This window comes from Sus scrofa, chromosome 9, assembly GCF_054392235.1.
Source record: "Sus scrofa isolate SSC_HxYL_T2T_F1_AM1 chromosome 9, Sscrofa_HxYL_maternal_Yorkshire_Landrace_v2.0, whole genome shotgun sequence".
NCBI lineage: Eukaryota > Metazoa > Chordata > Mammalia > Artiodactyla > Suidae > Sus > Sus scrofa.
Genome location: NC_139391.1, coordinates 72,395,693 through 72,414,428, shown reverse-complemented (window position 1 = coordinate 72,414,428; position 18,736 = coordinate 72,395,693). Strand labels below are relative to the sequence as shown.

The 18,736-nt window shown below is 40.2% G+C and overlaps 1 protein-coding gene across 4 annotated transcripts in view; it reads right to left on the bottom strand.

Moving 5' to 3' along the window:
- The window catches only part of C4BPA (complement component 4 binding protein alpha), a 48,073-nt gene that overhangs the window by 29,178 nt on the left and 159 nt on the right, over window positions 1–18,736 (bottom strand). The window contains exons 1-5 of one of the 4 annotated variants that reach the window (XM_005667550.4): window positions 13,798–13,989; window positions 13,046–13,178; window positions 4,227–4,393; window positions 2,574–2,759; window positions 1,763–1,862 (exon numbers count right to left, since the gene is read on the bottom strand). In XM_005667550.4, coding sequence (XP_005667607.3) covers window positions 1,763–1,862; window positions 2,574–2,759; window positions 4,227–4,393; window positions 13,046–13,059 — 467 coding nt within the window. In that variant the 5' untranslated portion in view covers window positions 13,060–13,178; window positions 13,798–13,989. 4 annotated transcript variants of the gene reach the window in all.

The window sequence follows — 18,736 nt, the reverse complement described above, 5'->3', positions numbered from 1 at the left end:
TGTGTGTACATGCATTACTGAGTCACTTTGTTGTACAGCAGAAATTATCACGACATTGTAAATCAACTACACTTCAATAAAACACTAAAAATGAAAAAAAATTAATAAAATAAAAAATCTATTCTCCTAAAATTAAAAGCTAATACAACACTGATTATAAAATATTCTTAACTTTAAAGATCATATAGAAAAATAAATAAGTAGTGTCAAGAATATTCTGAAAAAGAAGAGCAATAAGATAGGACTACCCATATTGACTATTAAAACATGTTTTAAAGCCTCAATAAGTAGATGACTGTGAAATGTGTAATAAATATATAGGGAAAACAATGGCTTTGAATAAAAAATCCAGAAATAGACCCAGATGCAAATTTCATAGAATATCAACAAGCACTCTCAGATCAGTAAACTGAAGATAGATTTGTTTTTCCTAATAAATGATGTTGGGATAACAGGAAAGCCATATGAAAAAAATATGGACCAATATATGTACCTCATACTGTATACCATATATTGAGTACAAATTGATCAAATCTTTACACATTAAAAAATAGGAAAACAAAAAATGTAATAGAAGAAATCTAGGCAAATAGTTCAAAATCCTGTATTTGGTAAAGCCTTTTAAGTTGAGACCTAAAATCCAGAAGCCATTTTAAAAAGGAGATTGATAAATTTAACAGCATAAAAAATTTATTCTCAAGAACAAAAAATATACCAATAGCCAAGTAAGTCAAAGGACAATATAATTGGAGGAAAAGTTGCAGCTCTTATCAGAAACAAGGTTTAAACCTTAATATGCATAGATTCATGTGAATGTGTGTATGTGTCTATCTTAGAAAATAAAAATTAAAAGTTCAGGAGTTCCCAATGTGGCTCGGGGGAAACAAATCTGACTAGTATCCACGGGGACACAGATTCAAATCCCAGCCTCACTCAATGGGTTAAGGATCCAGAGTTGCCGTGAGCTGTGGTGTAGGTCGCAGACACGGCTCAGATCTGGCATTGCTGTGGCTGTGGTGTAGGCCAGCAGCTACAGATCCAGTTTGACCCTAGCCTGGGAACGTCCATATGCTGCAAATGCAACCCTGAAAAGACAATAAATAAATAAATAAATAAATAAATAAATAAATAAATAAAATGTAAATGAGTTAATAGAAAAAATAGGGGAAGGATGTGTCAAATAATTCACAAATAAATGCAACATCACTTGAAATATAAAAAATATGTTCAATTTTACTCATAATAAGAGAAATATACTTTGAACTGTAATAAGGTTTCATTTTACCTCCTTTTTTTTTTTTTTTAAGGCCACATCTGCAGCATAAGGAAGTTCCCAGGCTAGGGGCAGAATCAGAGCTGCAGCTGAGGCCTACACCATAACCACGCCAACACAATAACCTCCTATGCAGTTGCAAAAGGGAAGTAATGAGGAACCTCTCTAGACACAAACAAAAAAATATTTCTGTGCTTCAAAAACTGCTAAAGATTCAAAACTACTTTTGTTATTGGAAAGGTACAAAACAGCGCTATTTCTTAGCTCGTGTTTGTACCAGTGGATACTAGAAAGATACAGAAGAAGCCAATAAAAGTGGTTCCCTGTTTAAGAATGCAAAGAAATGGGGAGGCTGGCAATAGAACAGAAGTGAGAATTCTCAGTGTATAATTTTTTACATCATTTTTATTTTTGAAAGATATGAATATGTGAGATTTTTTTTAATTAATTTTAAAAAGAAGTATTGTTTCTAGATGGCTTTATACTCACCCTTCTGAACAGCTGAATTCTATTTGTGATCCTAAAGAGTAATCTGTCTTAACTTTCACTTGCCCATTAAGTAATTCTCCCGGATTTCCGCATTGTTTCTCTGAGAGAAAATTAAAATGATGATTAGTGATACCATGTACTCATACATATGGTATTGGAAAAGAGGGCTGATTAATCACTGTGGTAATTGGAGTCTATGGCCCAGGATTTACCAACGTGTACCTTGAACGTGAGCCACTCAAAAATGCATGTCCTTGGTCACAAAAGGAACGCCCCCACAAAAGGTATGGATCATTATGTATATACCCTTCCTACCGGAAAAAGGTCACAGAATTAATTCTCAACTGCGAGTGAAACACAGCATATTCTTACAAACATAGCAGATATTTTGGGTGAGGTTTCTTTTCAAACGACATTACCATTTTCTAATAACGTAACTTTTTATAATTTTTTAGAGTGAATCTAGTTTTCAATGTGTTTAAATTGAACTTCTCATTCACTTCTGGAAAAAAGTATTCACTGAATATATTGTAAAGGATAGACTTATTTTTCTATGCTGCTAGACTGCTCCTAATTGTTTTTGTGTTTATCATTTTTTTTTTTTTTGGTTTTTTTGGTTGTTGTTGTTGTTGTTTTCGCTTACGTTCTTCAAAAATGTGGGGCACATGTGTACGCTGAAATCAGTATCTGACAAACTGGATTGTTCCTTAGTGACCAAAGATATTCATTTGCATTCACTAAGATTAGTTCCTGAGATACATTTGCAAGGAAGGAAAAAAAACAAAGAAGAAAAATAAATGTTCATACTTACTGACACAGAATTCAATGTAGTTCCATGTGCCTCTTGATTCACAGGTAAGAACATGATTTTTTGCAGTAATTTTACGGTATCCAGGGCGGCAGTTGTATTTCAGAGTAGTTCCAGTTTCAAACTCTGTCTCATTCAACTCACTTATTGGAGAAGCAAATTGTAAATAAGGTGGAGGACCACATTTGCCTGAACACCAAAATGACAACAGCACCAAAAGTTACAGCCTGAGACACAGAATATTAACATTTCAGTAACATCATTTTAGGACAGAAACCATTCTTTTCTCCTCTAACCAAGAAAAAATCGTTAACTCCTATTATCCACATTGTTTAATGAATCCAGTGAGTAATTAGTAACACGTTTGTTGATTAATGACAAGGATAATGATAAAAGGCGTAAACTTTTCACCCCTTCTCTAAATGAAACAATTTATCTTAAAAGAATAGCAGACATGATTCCATATGCCTATCAGATTCCCCAATTCTGCTGACTCAGATGTATCCTTGCAAATCCAGAAGCCCTACAATTTTCCTCAACAGAAATATATCATGTCACATCATGTCACATCAATTGTCTCAGGAAACAGAAACTGGGGAGAAGGATAAGAATAATCTCTCTCTTTTTTTTTTTTTTTTTTTTGTCTTTTTGTCTTTTTTAGGGCTGCACCCGCAGTATATGGAGGTTCCGCCCATGCCACAGCCACAGTAACATCAGATCCAAGCTGTGTCTGCAACCTACACCACAGCTCACAGCACCGCCAGATCCTTAACCCACTGAGTGAGGCCAGGGATCGAACCTGCAACCTTATGTTCCAACTAGGTTACCTTATGGTTCCTAGTCAGATTCGTTTCTGCTGCGCCACGACGAGAACCCCAAGAAAAACATTTCTAATTTGTACTTTTTGGCACCCTTTGGATTTTGAGGGATTTGAAGGAAGAAATATGGGGCCTTGGAAGCATAAAAATGTTAACCCTGCTTTGCTTGCCAGAATGAAATATAGGGCCAGTATACCTTCAGGAGCCAAAGTAGAACGATACACTTCCCCTGTCCATTCCAGATAAACCCTTGGACATTAAAGATTGTTCAGAGAGATAATACAGATTTGTTTCATTTCATGATTGGGGACAGACTGTTTTGGAAATTCCTGGAAAAGAAATTCTAGGGGGAAGTATCTGCAAAACTACCACTTTTCTGGAGTTCCAGTCATGGCTCAGTGGAAACAAATCTGACTAGCAGGACGCAGTTTTGATCCTTGGCCTTGATCAGTGGGTAAAGGATCCAACGTTGCTATGAGCTGTGGTGTAGGTCACAGACGCAGCTCAGATCTGGCATTGCTGTGGCTGTGGTGTAGGCCAGCAGCTGTAGCTCCACTTGGACCCCTGGTCTGGGAATCTCCATATGCTGCTGGTGCGGCCCTAAAGACAAAAAAAAAAAAAAAAAAAAAAAAAAAAAGAACTACGCTTTTCTAGGTAAAGCAAATTTCCCCCTGCATTCCACATAATTCCAAATAAATTCCAAATTTCTGGTCAAATAAACACTTTGCTGCTGAAGCAGGACTTCTTCTAAAAGCTTAAGTATCTTTGTTAGTCTTGAAAGTGCATGAGTGGATGATGTTAAATATTGACAATCGGAACTTGTCTTCCTATTACTCACCAAGAACAGTAGCCAACAGAGCAGCAGCTAAGGTCACTTGGAACAGAATAGGATCAGAGACTCTCCACCGCCTAGAGAAGGGCCAGGATGCCATTGTCCCCTTTCCATGAAAGATCGTAATTAGAGCTCTTGGGAAGTCCATGACCTGATGCTTCACTGACACTTTTCTGTTGAAAGAACTCAGTTTAATAAACAGTCATCGAATTCCTAATTGCCATAGAGCACTAGGATAAATGCTATGGGATCCATGTCTTTGAGAAATTACAGCCTAGAGTGGAAGAAAAGACAGGCACACAAATGTTAGAACACAAAGCAGTGAGTGTTAGCTTCTGCAGAAACACTTCACTCGTAAGAGAGAGTAATTCCAAGTGAGGAGATGGGAGGGGGCTGAATCTGAATTAGATAGGCCGTAAACCTTATAAAATGGATGCAGGAAAATTGGGGAGCAGAAGACAATACTTCAATTTGGCTGGAAAGTAAAGTGCTGGTGATGGGGAGACGGTTGTTCAGTAGTGGGGCAGCTTATAGGTAGGTCTGAATGGGATGGGAGGGCCAAGTTTAGGAATTTATGGACACTACCCTGTGGGAAATAAAGAGCTATTGTTTTTTTTGTTTTGGTTGTTTTCCTTTTTTCTTTTTTTTTTTTTTTTTTGTCTTTTTGCCTTTTCTAGGGCTGCTCCCGCAGCATATGGAGGTTCCCAGGCAAGGGGTCTAATCAGAGCTGTAGCCACTAGCCTGCACCAGAGCCACAGCAATGCAAGATCCGAGCCACGTCTGCAAACTACACCAGAGCTCACGGCAACGCTGGATTCGTAACCCACTGAGTGAGGCCAGGGATCAAACCCGCAACCTCATGGTTCCTAGACGGATTCGTTATGTTTTGGTTGTTTTTAATGTGTCCTTAGAGTGACCCATTATTCGGCTTTAAGATCACTATGGTGGATGTATACATAATAGATTGACCTGGACGAGAAGAGGACACAGGGAGGTTGGTTAAGAAGACTACTGCATTGGCCAGGTGAGCCACAGAGATGCTGTGGCCAAAAAAAGGCAGAGGGGTTAGAGAAGAGGCAACAGATGTTAAACAAAACGAAACAAAAAGGCTAGAAAATAATGAGACAGAGAAAAGGAGCGGGATCACTAGGATCGCTGTGTATAACATTGGGAGTTTCTCATAACAGCTGTCAATGGAGGCAATAAACCATCAAGCAATTTGCAGTTTTGGAAAAAAAAATGGTTTTACAGATAGATAAATAGATAGAAATATAGATAGAAATATAGATAGATAGATAGATAGATAGATAGATAGATAGATAGATAGACAGACATATGCAGATATATAAAGACATTTAAAGAGAAAGAAAAATATATGAGACAAATGTATTTTCATGATTTAATCAGACTATTTTGAGACTTGTTTAAAGCCAAATCATGAGGGACATTTTTCTCATCACCACACTCCTGTTCCCATTGGCAAAAACAGTATATCTTAAATTTACCTCAGAAACGGTCTTTATCCTCAAAAGAATATATGGAAGTTAACTCCCAATGAAATACTGAATTGCATCTTTTATTCTGATATTTCTGTTAGAGCCACATGATTCTGCACTCCCTGTGTCCGTAATTCATACGAATTGCTTAGCCATTTAGATAAAGGGAGACCCCTCAATTATTGCCCTCAAAGATGTTTTTGTTTCACATTCAGGGGTAAGAAAGTTCACAGTGGTCCTTCACACTATGTAGTGGGCCCTGATTTCTTCATTGAGTAAGGATTCATCTAACCTTATCTTTCCAAAACTCAGTTCTGATGCTCATCCTTCTACCTGCTGCCAGTTGTAGGCAACTCTAGCCTGTGCACATGGTATCTCAGGAGCTTGGTACATGGCCACCAGACAATTCTGCTAAAAAGTAAGTTTAACCTGTTGGACAGTTTATCAATTGTCTTGATGACTAAAAATATGTTTGTGGAATTTATGATGAATGAGCTAGGGTGATCTAAAGAGGTCAGGAGAAACCACAATCAGCGTTCTGAGCCCCTTTCTTTCTTATTTCCCCTTTTCTCTTTTCCTAACACTGACCTTCTGATGTCTAGACTTTCCTCCTTCTGCCCCAGCCATCAGATGAGACTGGAGACAGTTGGAGGGAAGGCAATCCCATATAATGTAAACAAGTGTACTAAACCATCTGCAAAATTTACAAAATACAATCAATTTCCCCACCCAATAAAAACTGTTATAAAGCATAAAAACCAGAGTTCCCATTGTGGCTTAGCGGTTAATGAACCCGACTAGCATCCATGAGGACTCAGGTTTGGTCCCTGCCCTTGCTCAGTGGGTTAAGGATCCAGCATTGCCATGAGCTGTGGTGTAGATCGCAGACACGGCTCAGATCCTACGCCTACGTCTGTGGCGTAGGCTGGCAGCTACAACTCCAATTCCACCCCTAGCCTGGGAAACTCCATATGCCTTGCGTGCAGCCCTAAAGAGACAAAAAGACAAAACTAAAAATAAAAAATAAAGTATAAAAAACATAAGAATCAGTTTCATTTTTTGCTTTTTTTTTTTTTTCTTTTGTCTTTTTCAGGGCCACACCCGAGGCATATGGAAGTTCCCAGGCTAGGTAGGGGTCGAATTGGAGCTGCAGCTGCCGGCCTACACAACAGCCACAGCAATGCCAGATCCAAGCCACGTCTGCGACTTACACCACAGCTCACAGCAACACTGGATCCCCAACACACTGAGCGAGGCCAAGGATTGAAACCACATCCTCATAGATACTAGTCAGATTTGTTTCCACTGAGCCATAACGGGAACTCCCTTCCTTCATTTTTGATGTCAGTAGCTGTCTCATGTTTATTAAATTTCAGTGAAACTGAAGAGATTTTAAAATACCGATACACTGGCAAAACAGAATTTGACTATAAAAAAGTCAAGAAGCTAGAGCATAAAGTGAAAAGTTCCCATAGGAATTGCTACAGTTGTTAGGATTTTCACAAGAAAATACATACATTGAATATAAACAGAAAAAGACTTGTTATGATAAAAATACAGCCATGAGATTAAAACCTTAGCTTCAGGAAATTGAACAAAAATACTTAAAATGCTGTTGTTACTCATGCTAGCAGTCCCATCTCTGATGCCTCTCCTATCTTCCAGGCCAGTCTCCATGTTCCAGTTACCACTGAGGCTTTGTAACACTGATTCTGACTTGGCTTAACTGACACCTGAAGTCTGTTTTCACCACTGGACCATAAGATCCTTGAAGTCAGAAGGTGGTTTTTAGTTATCTCTGCCCAACATTCGACCTATCACTGTGCCTCACGTTCAAGTGCTCAACAAGTGTTTGTTGGATTTACATTCAAAAGCACCTCGTTCTAGGAGTTCCCGTTGTAGCCAGTCAGTTAAGAACCTGAACAGTGTCCATAAGGATGCTGGTTTGATCCCTGGTCTCACCCAGTGGGTTAGGTATCCGGCGTTGCCACAGGCTGTGGTGCAGGTCGAAGGTACAGCTTGGATCTGGCGCTGCTGTGGCTGTGGCATAGGTGACTTCAAATCAACCCCTAGTTTGGGAATGTCCACATGCTGCTGCTTCCATATGCTGCTTCCTAAAAAGACAAGGAAAAAGAAAAACAAAAGCACCTCGTGCTAAAATATGTTTTAAAGAAAAGTAATCTGTTCCATGTCCATATCTATTCTTAGAGTGTTTGTTTTGTCAAGGGCAGATTTCACCTGAATTTAAAGCAAGGCACACCTGCTATCTTGATGAGAACAGACCCCAGGAATTTTACTCAAGGTTGTTTCCCCATCCTTAATCTAAAGTCAGCAGATTGTCAACCATACACCATAGGACACTAAGGAGGCAAGGAACGAACAAAAAATGCAGGTTATGACCGGAGCTAAAAGGCAGCCATACAAACAGACCCCACCTTGTGGTGAGGGATTTATATCACGCAGCCTTGCACCAAGGCCACAGATGTAGTGCTGGGGACACAGGAGGACAGTATGTGGTCCAGGGTATGGGCTGGAGTCAGACCCAGCCATGTGGGTTCGATCTTGATTCCACCACACAGGAACAGCCCGGGGGCAAGATACTTAGCCCTCTAAGCTCCTCTAAGCTTCAATGTCCTCTTTTATAAAATAAAAACAACTACATGCCTCCCAGAATTGCTGAGAGGGGCCTTGGTTCAGGCATGGACAGCACATAGTAAATATTCATAAAAAATATTAGAGAAGAGTTGGTGTTGGAATGGGATTCTGACAGAACCAGAACTCCTAGCACCAAAACATCATCACAATAATGATATAAAATTGTAATGACAGAGTTCCCATCATGGCTCAGAGGAAACAAATCTGACTAGCATCCATGAGGACACAGGTTCGAGCCCTGGCCTTGCTCAGTGCGTTAAGGATCCAGTGTTGCCATGAGCTGTGGTGTAGGTCACAGACAAGGCTCAGATCTGGAGTGTCTGTGGCTGTGACATAGGCCAGCAGCTACAGTTCCTATTCAACCCCTAGCCTGGGAACTTCCATATGCCATGGGTTCGACCCTAAAAAGATAAAAATAAATAAATAAATAAAATAAAATTGTAATGACAAATGACTGCAACTCCGGGGGACTTTAATAAGCCTTTGTGCAAAAGAAACCACACTAGCCTTGGGCCAGAAGCCCTTGGTCAGGTCTTCACCATGGCCGTTGGTAATAGTGAGACCCAGTGCCACACCCAGAGCAGTGATGCTGGTGCCCACGGGGGCCTGTCCTGAGCGTCTTCTTCCCTCCCCTAAACTGTCTTCCTGGAAGGAAGGCAACCAGCCCATGACTCTGATCTTCCTCGGTGAATCACTCACAGACTTGTGGTTCCAACTGTCTCCTGGAGGTGCCGAAATTTACATGCTCCATAAACTCCATTGCTAATAAAAAAATCTTATTCTGCCCTATTATTTCCCACATGTAAATGTTGAACCATTCAGGCCTGCCTCTTTTAGTCGTGCTGCTAACTAGTAAATTTCCAGTGCCGAGCTTTATGACTGTGGACCTTTCTAAAAGTCAATGAAAGAAATCTCAGCAAAGTAAGGAGGAACTATTCTCTCTTCCCCTGCAGCGACTGAACAGCAGAAATCTGCATCATAAGTTTGACTTGCAAAATGTTACGTCTAACAAAGGAGATTGGTTCTCTGCCGCTTGAACATTACCTTTAATCCTGGAAAAGTCTACCATCCTGACTGGTTATCTTAGCAAATTATTTTTTGTCTTGGATAATATTTAAATTAACATTTCTGCTTTTGAAAGTTATAAACATTTTCTTAGAAAATCCAAAAGGAAATTATTACACTTTCCTCTTTCCTTGCAATCCTGAAGGCAAATTAAAAGTGTTGACTGTTGGATTTCTTTTTTTAATTTATCCTTATGGAGGTATAAGTGACTAAATTGTAAGTGTACAACCACCATGATTGGTGATTTGACAAAGGTACACATTACAAAAGAATTTCCCCCTACTCCCCCATCTAATGAACACATCCATCACCTCACAAATTTATTGTTCCCCAGTTTTATTGAAAAATAATTGACATACATCATTTCATAAGTTTTGTGGTTTTTTTTTGGTTTTTTTTTTAGGGCTGCACCCACAGCATATGGAGGTTCCCAGACTAGGGGTGTAATCAGAGTTACAGCCACTGGACTATGCCATAGCCACAGCAACATCAGATCCGAGCTGCATCTGTGACCTACACTGCAGCTCACAGCAACGCCGGATCCTGGATCCTTAACCCACTGAGGGAGACCAGAGATCGAACCAGCAACTTCATGGTTCCTAGCTGAATTCATTTCCACTGTGCCATGTTGAGAACTCCATCATTTCATAAGTTTAAGGTGTACAACACAATGGTTTGATTTGCACATATTGTGAAATGATTACCGTAATAGGTCCGGCTAATATCTATCTTCTCATGTAGATCCAGTTTTTTAAAAGAAGAAAAGAAATAAAAAGGAAAAAATTTTTTCCTTGTAATAAGAACTCAGGATTAATTCCCAACACCTTTCCTATGCATCATGCAGCAGTGTTGGCGTAGTTATGATATTGTATGTTTCACCCCAGCTCTTATGTAGCTCATACCTGGAAGTTTGTACCTTTTGACCACATTCCTCCCTTCCTCTCCTTGTCCATCCCCCATCCTGCCCCACCTACCACCTCTGATAACCACAAGTCTAATCTCTTTTTCTGTGAGTTTGTCTTTTAAGATTCCACATAGCAGTGTATCTTTTTTTTCTGGAAATAACATTTAAGTTCTACTCTCAGCAAAATTTCGACTATGCAAGGCGGTTTTATCAACTATAGTTAAAATCCTCAAACCTTCTTCATCTTATAGCTGAAAGCTGAAGTTTCCTCTTACAGTTTCATATTACAGCTGAAAATCTTTTCCAGTCTCTCCTTATTTTTCCCAAACCCCAACCCCTGGTAATCACTTAGATTTCTTATTAAAGCAAAAACCTTTTTTAAAAAAATTTGCTATAATAAATTCCAAGGTACAAATCAGTATTTACCACTGCTTCATTTGTATCTCCCAGTCACCTTGAATCCAATATTCTAAATGCACTCTCTTCCTCCCAACAGTGCTTGAGCTTTGTGTTCCGTCTCAGCCAAGGTAACAGTCACTCAGACTAGGAACCTGAGTCATCCTAGCCTCCTTTCTCTGGGCACATTTCCATATTCAGAGTCACCAAGTCTTGTCACATGGGCCATAGCAACACTAGAATTTGTCATTCTCTCTTTTACTCCACTTCCACAGTCCAGGTTTGGTTTCATAGTTCTCTCCGCTCCACCCTTGGTCACTGCAAAAGCTTCCAAGCAACAGTAATCCAGCCTTCTCATGGATGCTCTTTTAGTCCTAAAAAGCCATTTACTTAAAAACTCCCATGGCCCCCAATTCTTTAGGTCCCCATAACTCTCCCAACTCTCCCACTACTTCTGCTCACTTAAAACAATGTACTTCAACCACATCAAAGTGCTTTCCTTTCCCAAAACACATCCTAGAACTTTCCAAGCATCTGCAAAAATAGGCATATGACGGCTTTTGTGCATGAATGCTCTCACTCCCCTGGTTAGTCATCTAGCTCCTTGGTCAAGAATTGCCCAGTCCCTCCAAGAAATATCAGTCACTGGGAGTTCCCGTCGTGGCGCAGTGGTTAACGAATCCGACTAGGAACCATGAGGTTGCGGGTTCGGTCCCTGCCCTTGCTCAGTGGGTTAACGATCCGGCGTTGCCGTGAGCTATGGTGTAGGTTGCAGACGCGGCTTGGATCCCGCGTTGCTGTGGCTCTGGCGTAGGCTGGTGGCTACAGCTCCGATTCAACCCCTAGCCTGGGAACCTCCATATGCCACGGGAGCGGCCCAAGAAATAGCAACAACAACAACAAAAGACAAAAAAAGACCAAAAAAAAAAAAAAAAAAAAAAAAAAGAAAGAAATATCAGTCACTGCTATGCTCCCCCAGTACTTTACTGTTACCTTAATTTTAACCCCGCAATGTATTGTCACTATCGATTCTCTTTTGCCTCCCGAAATAGACTGAATGTTCCTTGAAGAAAACAGAAGGTGTTTATTTAACTTTCCAGTTTCTAACCTATTATTAACTGCATACAATTGTTATTCAGTAAATGTAAAATATGAAACTCAATTTAGGTTTATCTTCAGAGTGAGAATGACCTGCATACCTACTGAGGACCAAATGAAATAATGCATTGTAAATTTTGAAGTGCTTGGTAAATTTTGAAGAGATGATTCAGTAATTTGACTTCTCTTACTATACTCAGGATGTGCATCGGCTCGGTGGGCCATTTACAGTTTATCGTCATGACTCACTGGGGTCCCTCATCTGAACCTGCGCAGGACTCAGGAGACCGCGGAGAATGGAGATGGAGGCTAAGACTTCTGAGTTGAGGAGACCTGAATTCAAGTCCCAGCCATACCAGTCTATTTCTGTGATTTTGGAGAAGCTATATCGGCTCCTCGGACCTCAGTTTCTTATCCTTAAAATGATATTAAACTTATATCATTTTTTATTCCCTACAACATCTAGAATTCTGTCATTGCTCACTGAAAAGCTGAGATTTCCCTTGCAAATGCCCTCATATTTCAATGACATCCATCCCCTTTTGAATTCCTGTAGAAATGAAACGAACTCAAGAACTATAGTCAACATGGAGGTTCTCTTGTGAAAAATACCACTAGCACTTGCCAAAGCAGTGCAATTTGAGAGCCTCTGGGAAAATCCTCAGCCTCCAGATTTCTCCTCCCATTAGAGATTAACCTATTAAGTTAATGTATTTATTTTGCTTAAACTCCCTTTTTAGGAGTTCCCATCGTGGCTCAGTGGTTAACGAATCTGACTAGGAAGCATGAGGTTTCAGGTTCGATCCCTGGCCTCTCTCAGTGAGCTAAGGATCTGGCATTGCCGTGAGCTGTGGTGTAGGTCACAGAGGCGGCCCGGATCTGGTGTTGCCATGGCTCTGGTGTAGGCCAGTGGCTACAGCTCCGATTTAGACCCCTAGCCTAGGAATCTCCATATGCCTCGGGTACAGCCCTAGAAAAGACAATCAATCAATCAATCAATCAATAAACTCCCTTTTTTAAAATTCAGATACCTCTGGAAAGGATAATATTTTTCTCCAGTCTCAGGTGGCTTACATACCTGCACTTCCAATCACATCACTTTCAGACACCAGAAAGAACTTTCCTCTTTCTTCCTAGAATGTCTTTCTCCATCAGTTCCTTCCTTCTGTGTCCACATTATATTCAAATGTGTCTCTACACTCAATACAAACCTTCTTTGATGCATCTTCCCCTCTTGAGCACTTGACTTTGTATTCTCTTTTACTACCACATTTAGAGACAGAACAGGAGTCAGAAAAGGGAAGAGTGGTTGAAGAATTGAAATGCAAAGCCTTGTACTATGTCCTACAACAAAAGAGAAGAGAATGTCAAGAAGGAAGATGAATCAACATCACCAGATTCAAAAAGTGAGAGAAGGAAAGGAAGTAAGGACAAAGAAATCTTCTAGCTTCAAAAACTAACTGGAGGCTAAACAATATCCTCCTTATTACCAAATTTAAAGGTCTTTGCTATTGAGGGTGGAGATGCAGAATGATTAATAAAATCTCCAAAAAGGAAATTGCTCCAATTTTCAGAAAGTTGACTCTGAAAACCAGGTCTTCTAGGACTCCCTTTGGGATGTCTCTCTTACCTCCTGCCTCAGCTCCTCACGCCCACCTCCCCAGAGAGAGATGGTAAAGGACTAACAAACCAAGACAATACATGCAATAACAAGAGTAACTTCCTACTTTTTTTTCTGCTTCGCTCCTTGGCATTGTTATTTCCCCATTTATAATAGAAAATTGAGGCTCAGTAGCAGTTAAAAGCACTTTGCAAGTCACATTTCCCCTTAACGCAGTACCCCTGAAAAGTCTTCTGTTGAAAACATTCCAAGTTTGTGTCTGTATTTTCCTTCTAATTTTGCATTCCTTAAAGGGCTAAACCACCAGCCTTCCCTGCGAGGTACCCTAAATAATACACTGACCTGTAGGTAGCTGAAGAAGAAGACGACTCTCTTGTGGTGCCTTGGGTAGTTTCTTAAGGAAGAAAACTACTTTGATCTGTAATAGCCTTAGTTCCTTCCCAGATAAGAGTTTACCAGAATACCATGAAGTTGGCTAGTAAAGGCTAAATTCCAGCCATGTGGTTGGCTTTTCAGGGATGGCCAACTAGAAATGAGCGGGCAGAGACTCTCTATTGGCCCAGTGAATGATTAACAGCAAAATCATTTATTTATCTCCCTCCTCTTCACTAGCCCTCTTTCTTGATAACATGTCGCAATCATTTGTTTTCTCCTCTGCCAACCATTTCCCCTAAGTGGAAATGTAATACGAATTTGATGCAAGACTCTTTTATATGTATAAACAAAAGAGAGTTACATAAGATGCAATCCAGCTTGCCTGAAAACCTTGAATACTGCAGGTTTCAGACTGAGTGCACAAAAATGAACAGCATTCCGTGGTTCTAGGTCCTGCTGGCTTTCCTGGGGCTCAGGGACTATGACCTTTCTCTGGGCTGTTCTCCTTCCCTCTCCAAGAAAGTTCAGAAGGTGAGGAGTTGAACACATGTACCGAGTTCCAGCAATGCGCTGAGTTGTAGGGAAAATAATCAGCACTCCATAAATATTAATTGCCATCACCATCTCTGGAACCACATGTTAGATACCAAAAGACTTCTGAAGTTGGTCTATCATCGAGTGCTGCTCAGAAGGATGCAATGAAGGGCCAGTCCTGTCTTCTATGAGAGAGATCAAAGAAGGACCACACACCTTGACATTATCCAATTAAACTCTCAATCTTTAGGATTAGGTTTGTATGCTGAGGGAAACAGCAATTCTTCCTAACTTCACTTTTTCTATAATAAACCCCAAAAGTCCTATAAAGTTTTCAGAAAGGAAGGATTTGAATCACAGCAAAAGTTTTCACAGACGATAGGAGAGTCAAGAGGCGCTTTGAATGAAAAGTGGAAATTATTAGATGAAACTAAGTATTAGAGGCAAAGAACATGGGCCAAGTTACAAAGGTGAGACCGATTTGCTGATTTGACAGGAATAAGCATAACTGGGTTGTGATGCTATGTGTACAACTATAAGTATAATAAAATCCATTGAGCTTTAAACAAATGAAACTAAAAGAGGATCCCAAATCATGCAGTCTAGAGAACCAAGTGGGAGGAAATATAGCCTTTCAAGGTGGGTCTTCACAAGGCCATTTCCCTGCCTGCTGGAAATCATTTCTTCACTTTCCAGAGTGACTGTTCCAAAGTTTTCTCTCCAAGTCAGCAACTTGTCTTCCTCTGAGCAGATGGTCTTTCCTCCTACTTTCCTAAGCCATCATTCCACATTAGCTTCCATCCTCCTCCAATATTTTTCCCTATTCACTCCCATGAAGAGATTTGCTCATTGTTTTCCTTCCTTATTTTTGATGTGTCTTCCATCCTGAAATGTTCTTTCACTCTTGCCAAAAATCTCAAATTCAGGTTTTCTTCTGCTGGGAGACATTGAACTTCTTAAAAGAATTTCCTATGTTTTCAGCCCACTCTGTCCTGATAAGTAATCTCCAACCCTCCCATTATGGTCTTCTATCTGGCTTCTTCCCACCTTTACTGACACACCACTTTGAGGCATGCCCTTATCTCCAAAACCAAAATTTCTTTAACTCATCACTATGGTTTCTCAGCAGTCCCTGCCTCTGCTGAGAACTTCCTTTTTGAAACTCTTATCTCTTTGGGCTTCCTTTACCCTCAACTTTCCTGATGTCCCTATCTTACAAATTGCTCTTTCTTAGTTGTTATTACTTCCCCTTCCTTCTTTACATCCTATAGATACCTCCCAAGTTCCTCTTCTTAAAACTGTTCCTCTTCACACCTTTATGTTACCTGCTCTTGTGGCTTTAACTAGTCTCTCTAAGAGGACCGCCCCATAACTACATCCTAAACTCAGATTTACAGTAGTCGTTAGTCATTGCCCATTGGACATCATATAAGCATCTTTTTTTTTTTTTTTTTTTTTTTTTTTTTGCTTTTCAGGGCCACACTCACAGCATATGGAAGTTCCCAGTCTAGGTGTTGAATTGGAGCCAGCTGCTCCACAGCCACAGCCACAGCAATGCCAGAGCCAAGCCACCTCTTCGACCTACACACCTTGGGTCTCGACAACACCAGATCTCCGACCCATTGAGTGAAGCCATGGATCAAACCCACATCCTTGTGGACAATAGTCGGATTTGTTTCCACTGCGCCATAACAGGAACTCCCCAGATAAACATCTTTAAACTCGGCAAAGAAGAACTTCTCATTTCCGGCCCAGTAGCTTTACCTTCTGACTCCAAGATTAATGCAGGCTTCCAGGAATGGAATTTCAGACTCACCTTTAAACGCTTCCTCTCTCTCATCCTCCAAAATTCAATCAGTTGACAAGCTTTATGATTTTGCAATGTTTCTCAATTCTGCTGTCCCTTTTCTTTTCCTTTTTTTTTGTTTTTGTTTTTGTTTTTGTTTTTGTTTTTTTGTCTTCTCTAGGACCACTCCCGCGGCATATGGAGGTTCCCAGGCGAGGGGTCCTATCGGAGCTGTAGCCACCGGCCTACGCCACAGCAACGTGGGATCCAAGCTGCGTCTGCAACCTACACCAGAGCGCACAGCAATGCTAGGTCCTCAACCCACTGATCGAGGCCAGGGATCAAACCTGCAACCTCATGGTTCCTAGTCAGATACATTAACCACTGAGCCATGACGGGAACTCCCTGCTGTCCCTCTTCTATTTCTAATGCCATCAAACCAGTTCCTGTCATCACTGTTTCTCAGATGGACTATCGCTGTAGCCCTTTCCTTGGTTTCTGTTTAGTTCTTTTCCTACTATACCTGCACTATATATTGTTGTAAGAAAAATCTGTTTTGTATTTATCACGTCTTTGCTTGAAAGTTTCCCATCTTACTCACTGCATAGCAAATAAAGTTTAAATTCTCTAACATGCCCTCTAACCCCCACATAACCTAGCCTTAATGTATCTCTCCAGTCTCTCTCTTATCACATCCTATGCTTTAACCAGGTAATCCAGGCTATATGCTATTCCCTAAATATGTTTCAACCTTCCTGTCCCTTTGCAGCACCTTTAAAAAAAATAATATTGGACTTCCCATGGTGGTGCAGTGGAAACGAATCCGACTAGTAACCATGAAGTTGCAAGTTCGATCCCTGGCCTCACTCAGTGGGTTAAGGATCTGGCATTGCTATAAGCTGTGGTGTGGGCCACAGATGCAGCTCGGATCTCGCATTGCTGTGGCTGTGGCGTAGGCCAGCAGCTGTAACTCCAATTGGACCCCTAGCCTGAGAACCTCCATATGCCACAGGTGCAGCCCTAAAAAGACAAAAAAAAAAATAAAAAAGGCATCTGATTCTCATTGGAAGCAATGTGGATGGACCTAGAGCTGTTATGTTTAGTGAAATAAGTCAGGCAGAGAAAGGCAAATGCTCTATGTTATCACATATATGTGAAACCTAAAAACTAAAACAAATTAGTATATATAAGAAGACAGAAATGTACCCACAGATATAGAAAACAAATTAGTGGTTATTAGTGGGGAGAAGGGAGGAGGGCAAGGTAAGATAGACGTAGGGGATTAAGAGGTACAAACTACTGTGTGTAAAATAAATAAGTAACAAGGATATATTGTACAGCACAGGGAAATGTAGGCATTATTTTTCATGACTTTAAATGGAGTGTAACCTATTGACAATTACATCACTATATCGTACACCTGAAACGAATGTAATATTATAAATGAACTATATTTAATTTTAAATTATACTCAAATCTTCTTTCTACTAATATATTATAAATCAACTATATTTAATTTTTTTATTTTAAATTATACTCAAATCTTCTTTCTACTTAGAATGGCCTTTTCTCTAAATTTGCCTCTAAATCCTACTCACATTCAAAGACCCCGAAAATGTGATATCTTCCTTGATGTTTGCTTGGCTCTTCCTCCTCAAGACAGAAGTCTGTCTCTTCTCACGTGAGCTCCCATAGCACACTTTTCCTGAAAGTTGTATACTTCATTCTAAACACTCTGAATTCATGATGTGTGTGTGTGTGTGTGTGTGTGTGTGTATCCATTAATACACTGTGGCCTACCCATTTCTTGTTCTCCCTCATAACTTCACCTAGAGATTTTCCATTATTTCAAGTCCTCTTCTGTATTTTATTCCTATTTTACTCAGAGTTCCTATATGTTCTGAGCAGAGGTCAAAATGAGAAAAGGGAGAAGGTTGTCCTATCAGCTCAGTATAAGATCTGGACAGGAAAACCTTAGGATTTTTATTTTTCTGCCCTCTTAAAAAAAGGGGGTATAAAAAATGTATTCACATATGTTGCAACATCTCAAATTGACCAGGTAGGGTGGCATTTCATCCAAAAGGCAGTAAGCACTATTACTGCAGAAGATTCAGAAACTGGGTTTTATAAACCAGATGTAGGGGAGACCAGGTGAGGGTGTGAATTTTAATTCTTCTTTTGTCTCAATAAGTCATTTAAAGGCTATAACTGTTATGAGCCTATTTTTCCCAAAATGAGAGTTTAATGTTTGCCTCAAAAGTGTTGGTTAATTTTGGGTTAATTTTTGCCTCATTTGCATTTCATTTTAAAATATGAGGAGCTCCCACTGTGGCTCAGCATGTTAAGAACTTGACTGGTGTCCATGAGGAATTCAGGTTCAATCCCTGGCTTTATTCAGTGGGTTGGGGATCTGGCATTGCTGCAAGCTGCAGCTCAGGTTGCAGATGAGGCTCAGACCCCACATTGCTATGGCTGTGGCATAGGCCTGCAGCTGCAGCTCCAATTTAGACCCCTAGCCTGAGAACTTCCATATGCTGCAGTGCAGGTGCAGTCACAAAAAGAAAAAAATAAAATAAAACAAAATAT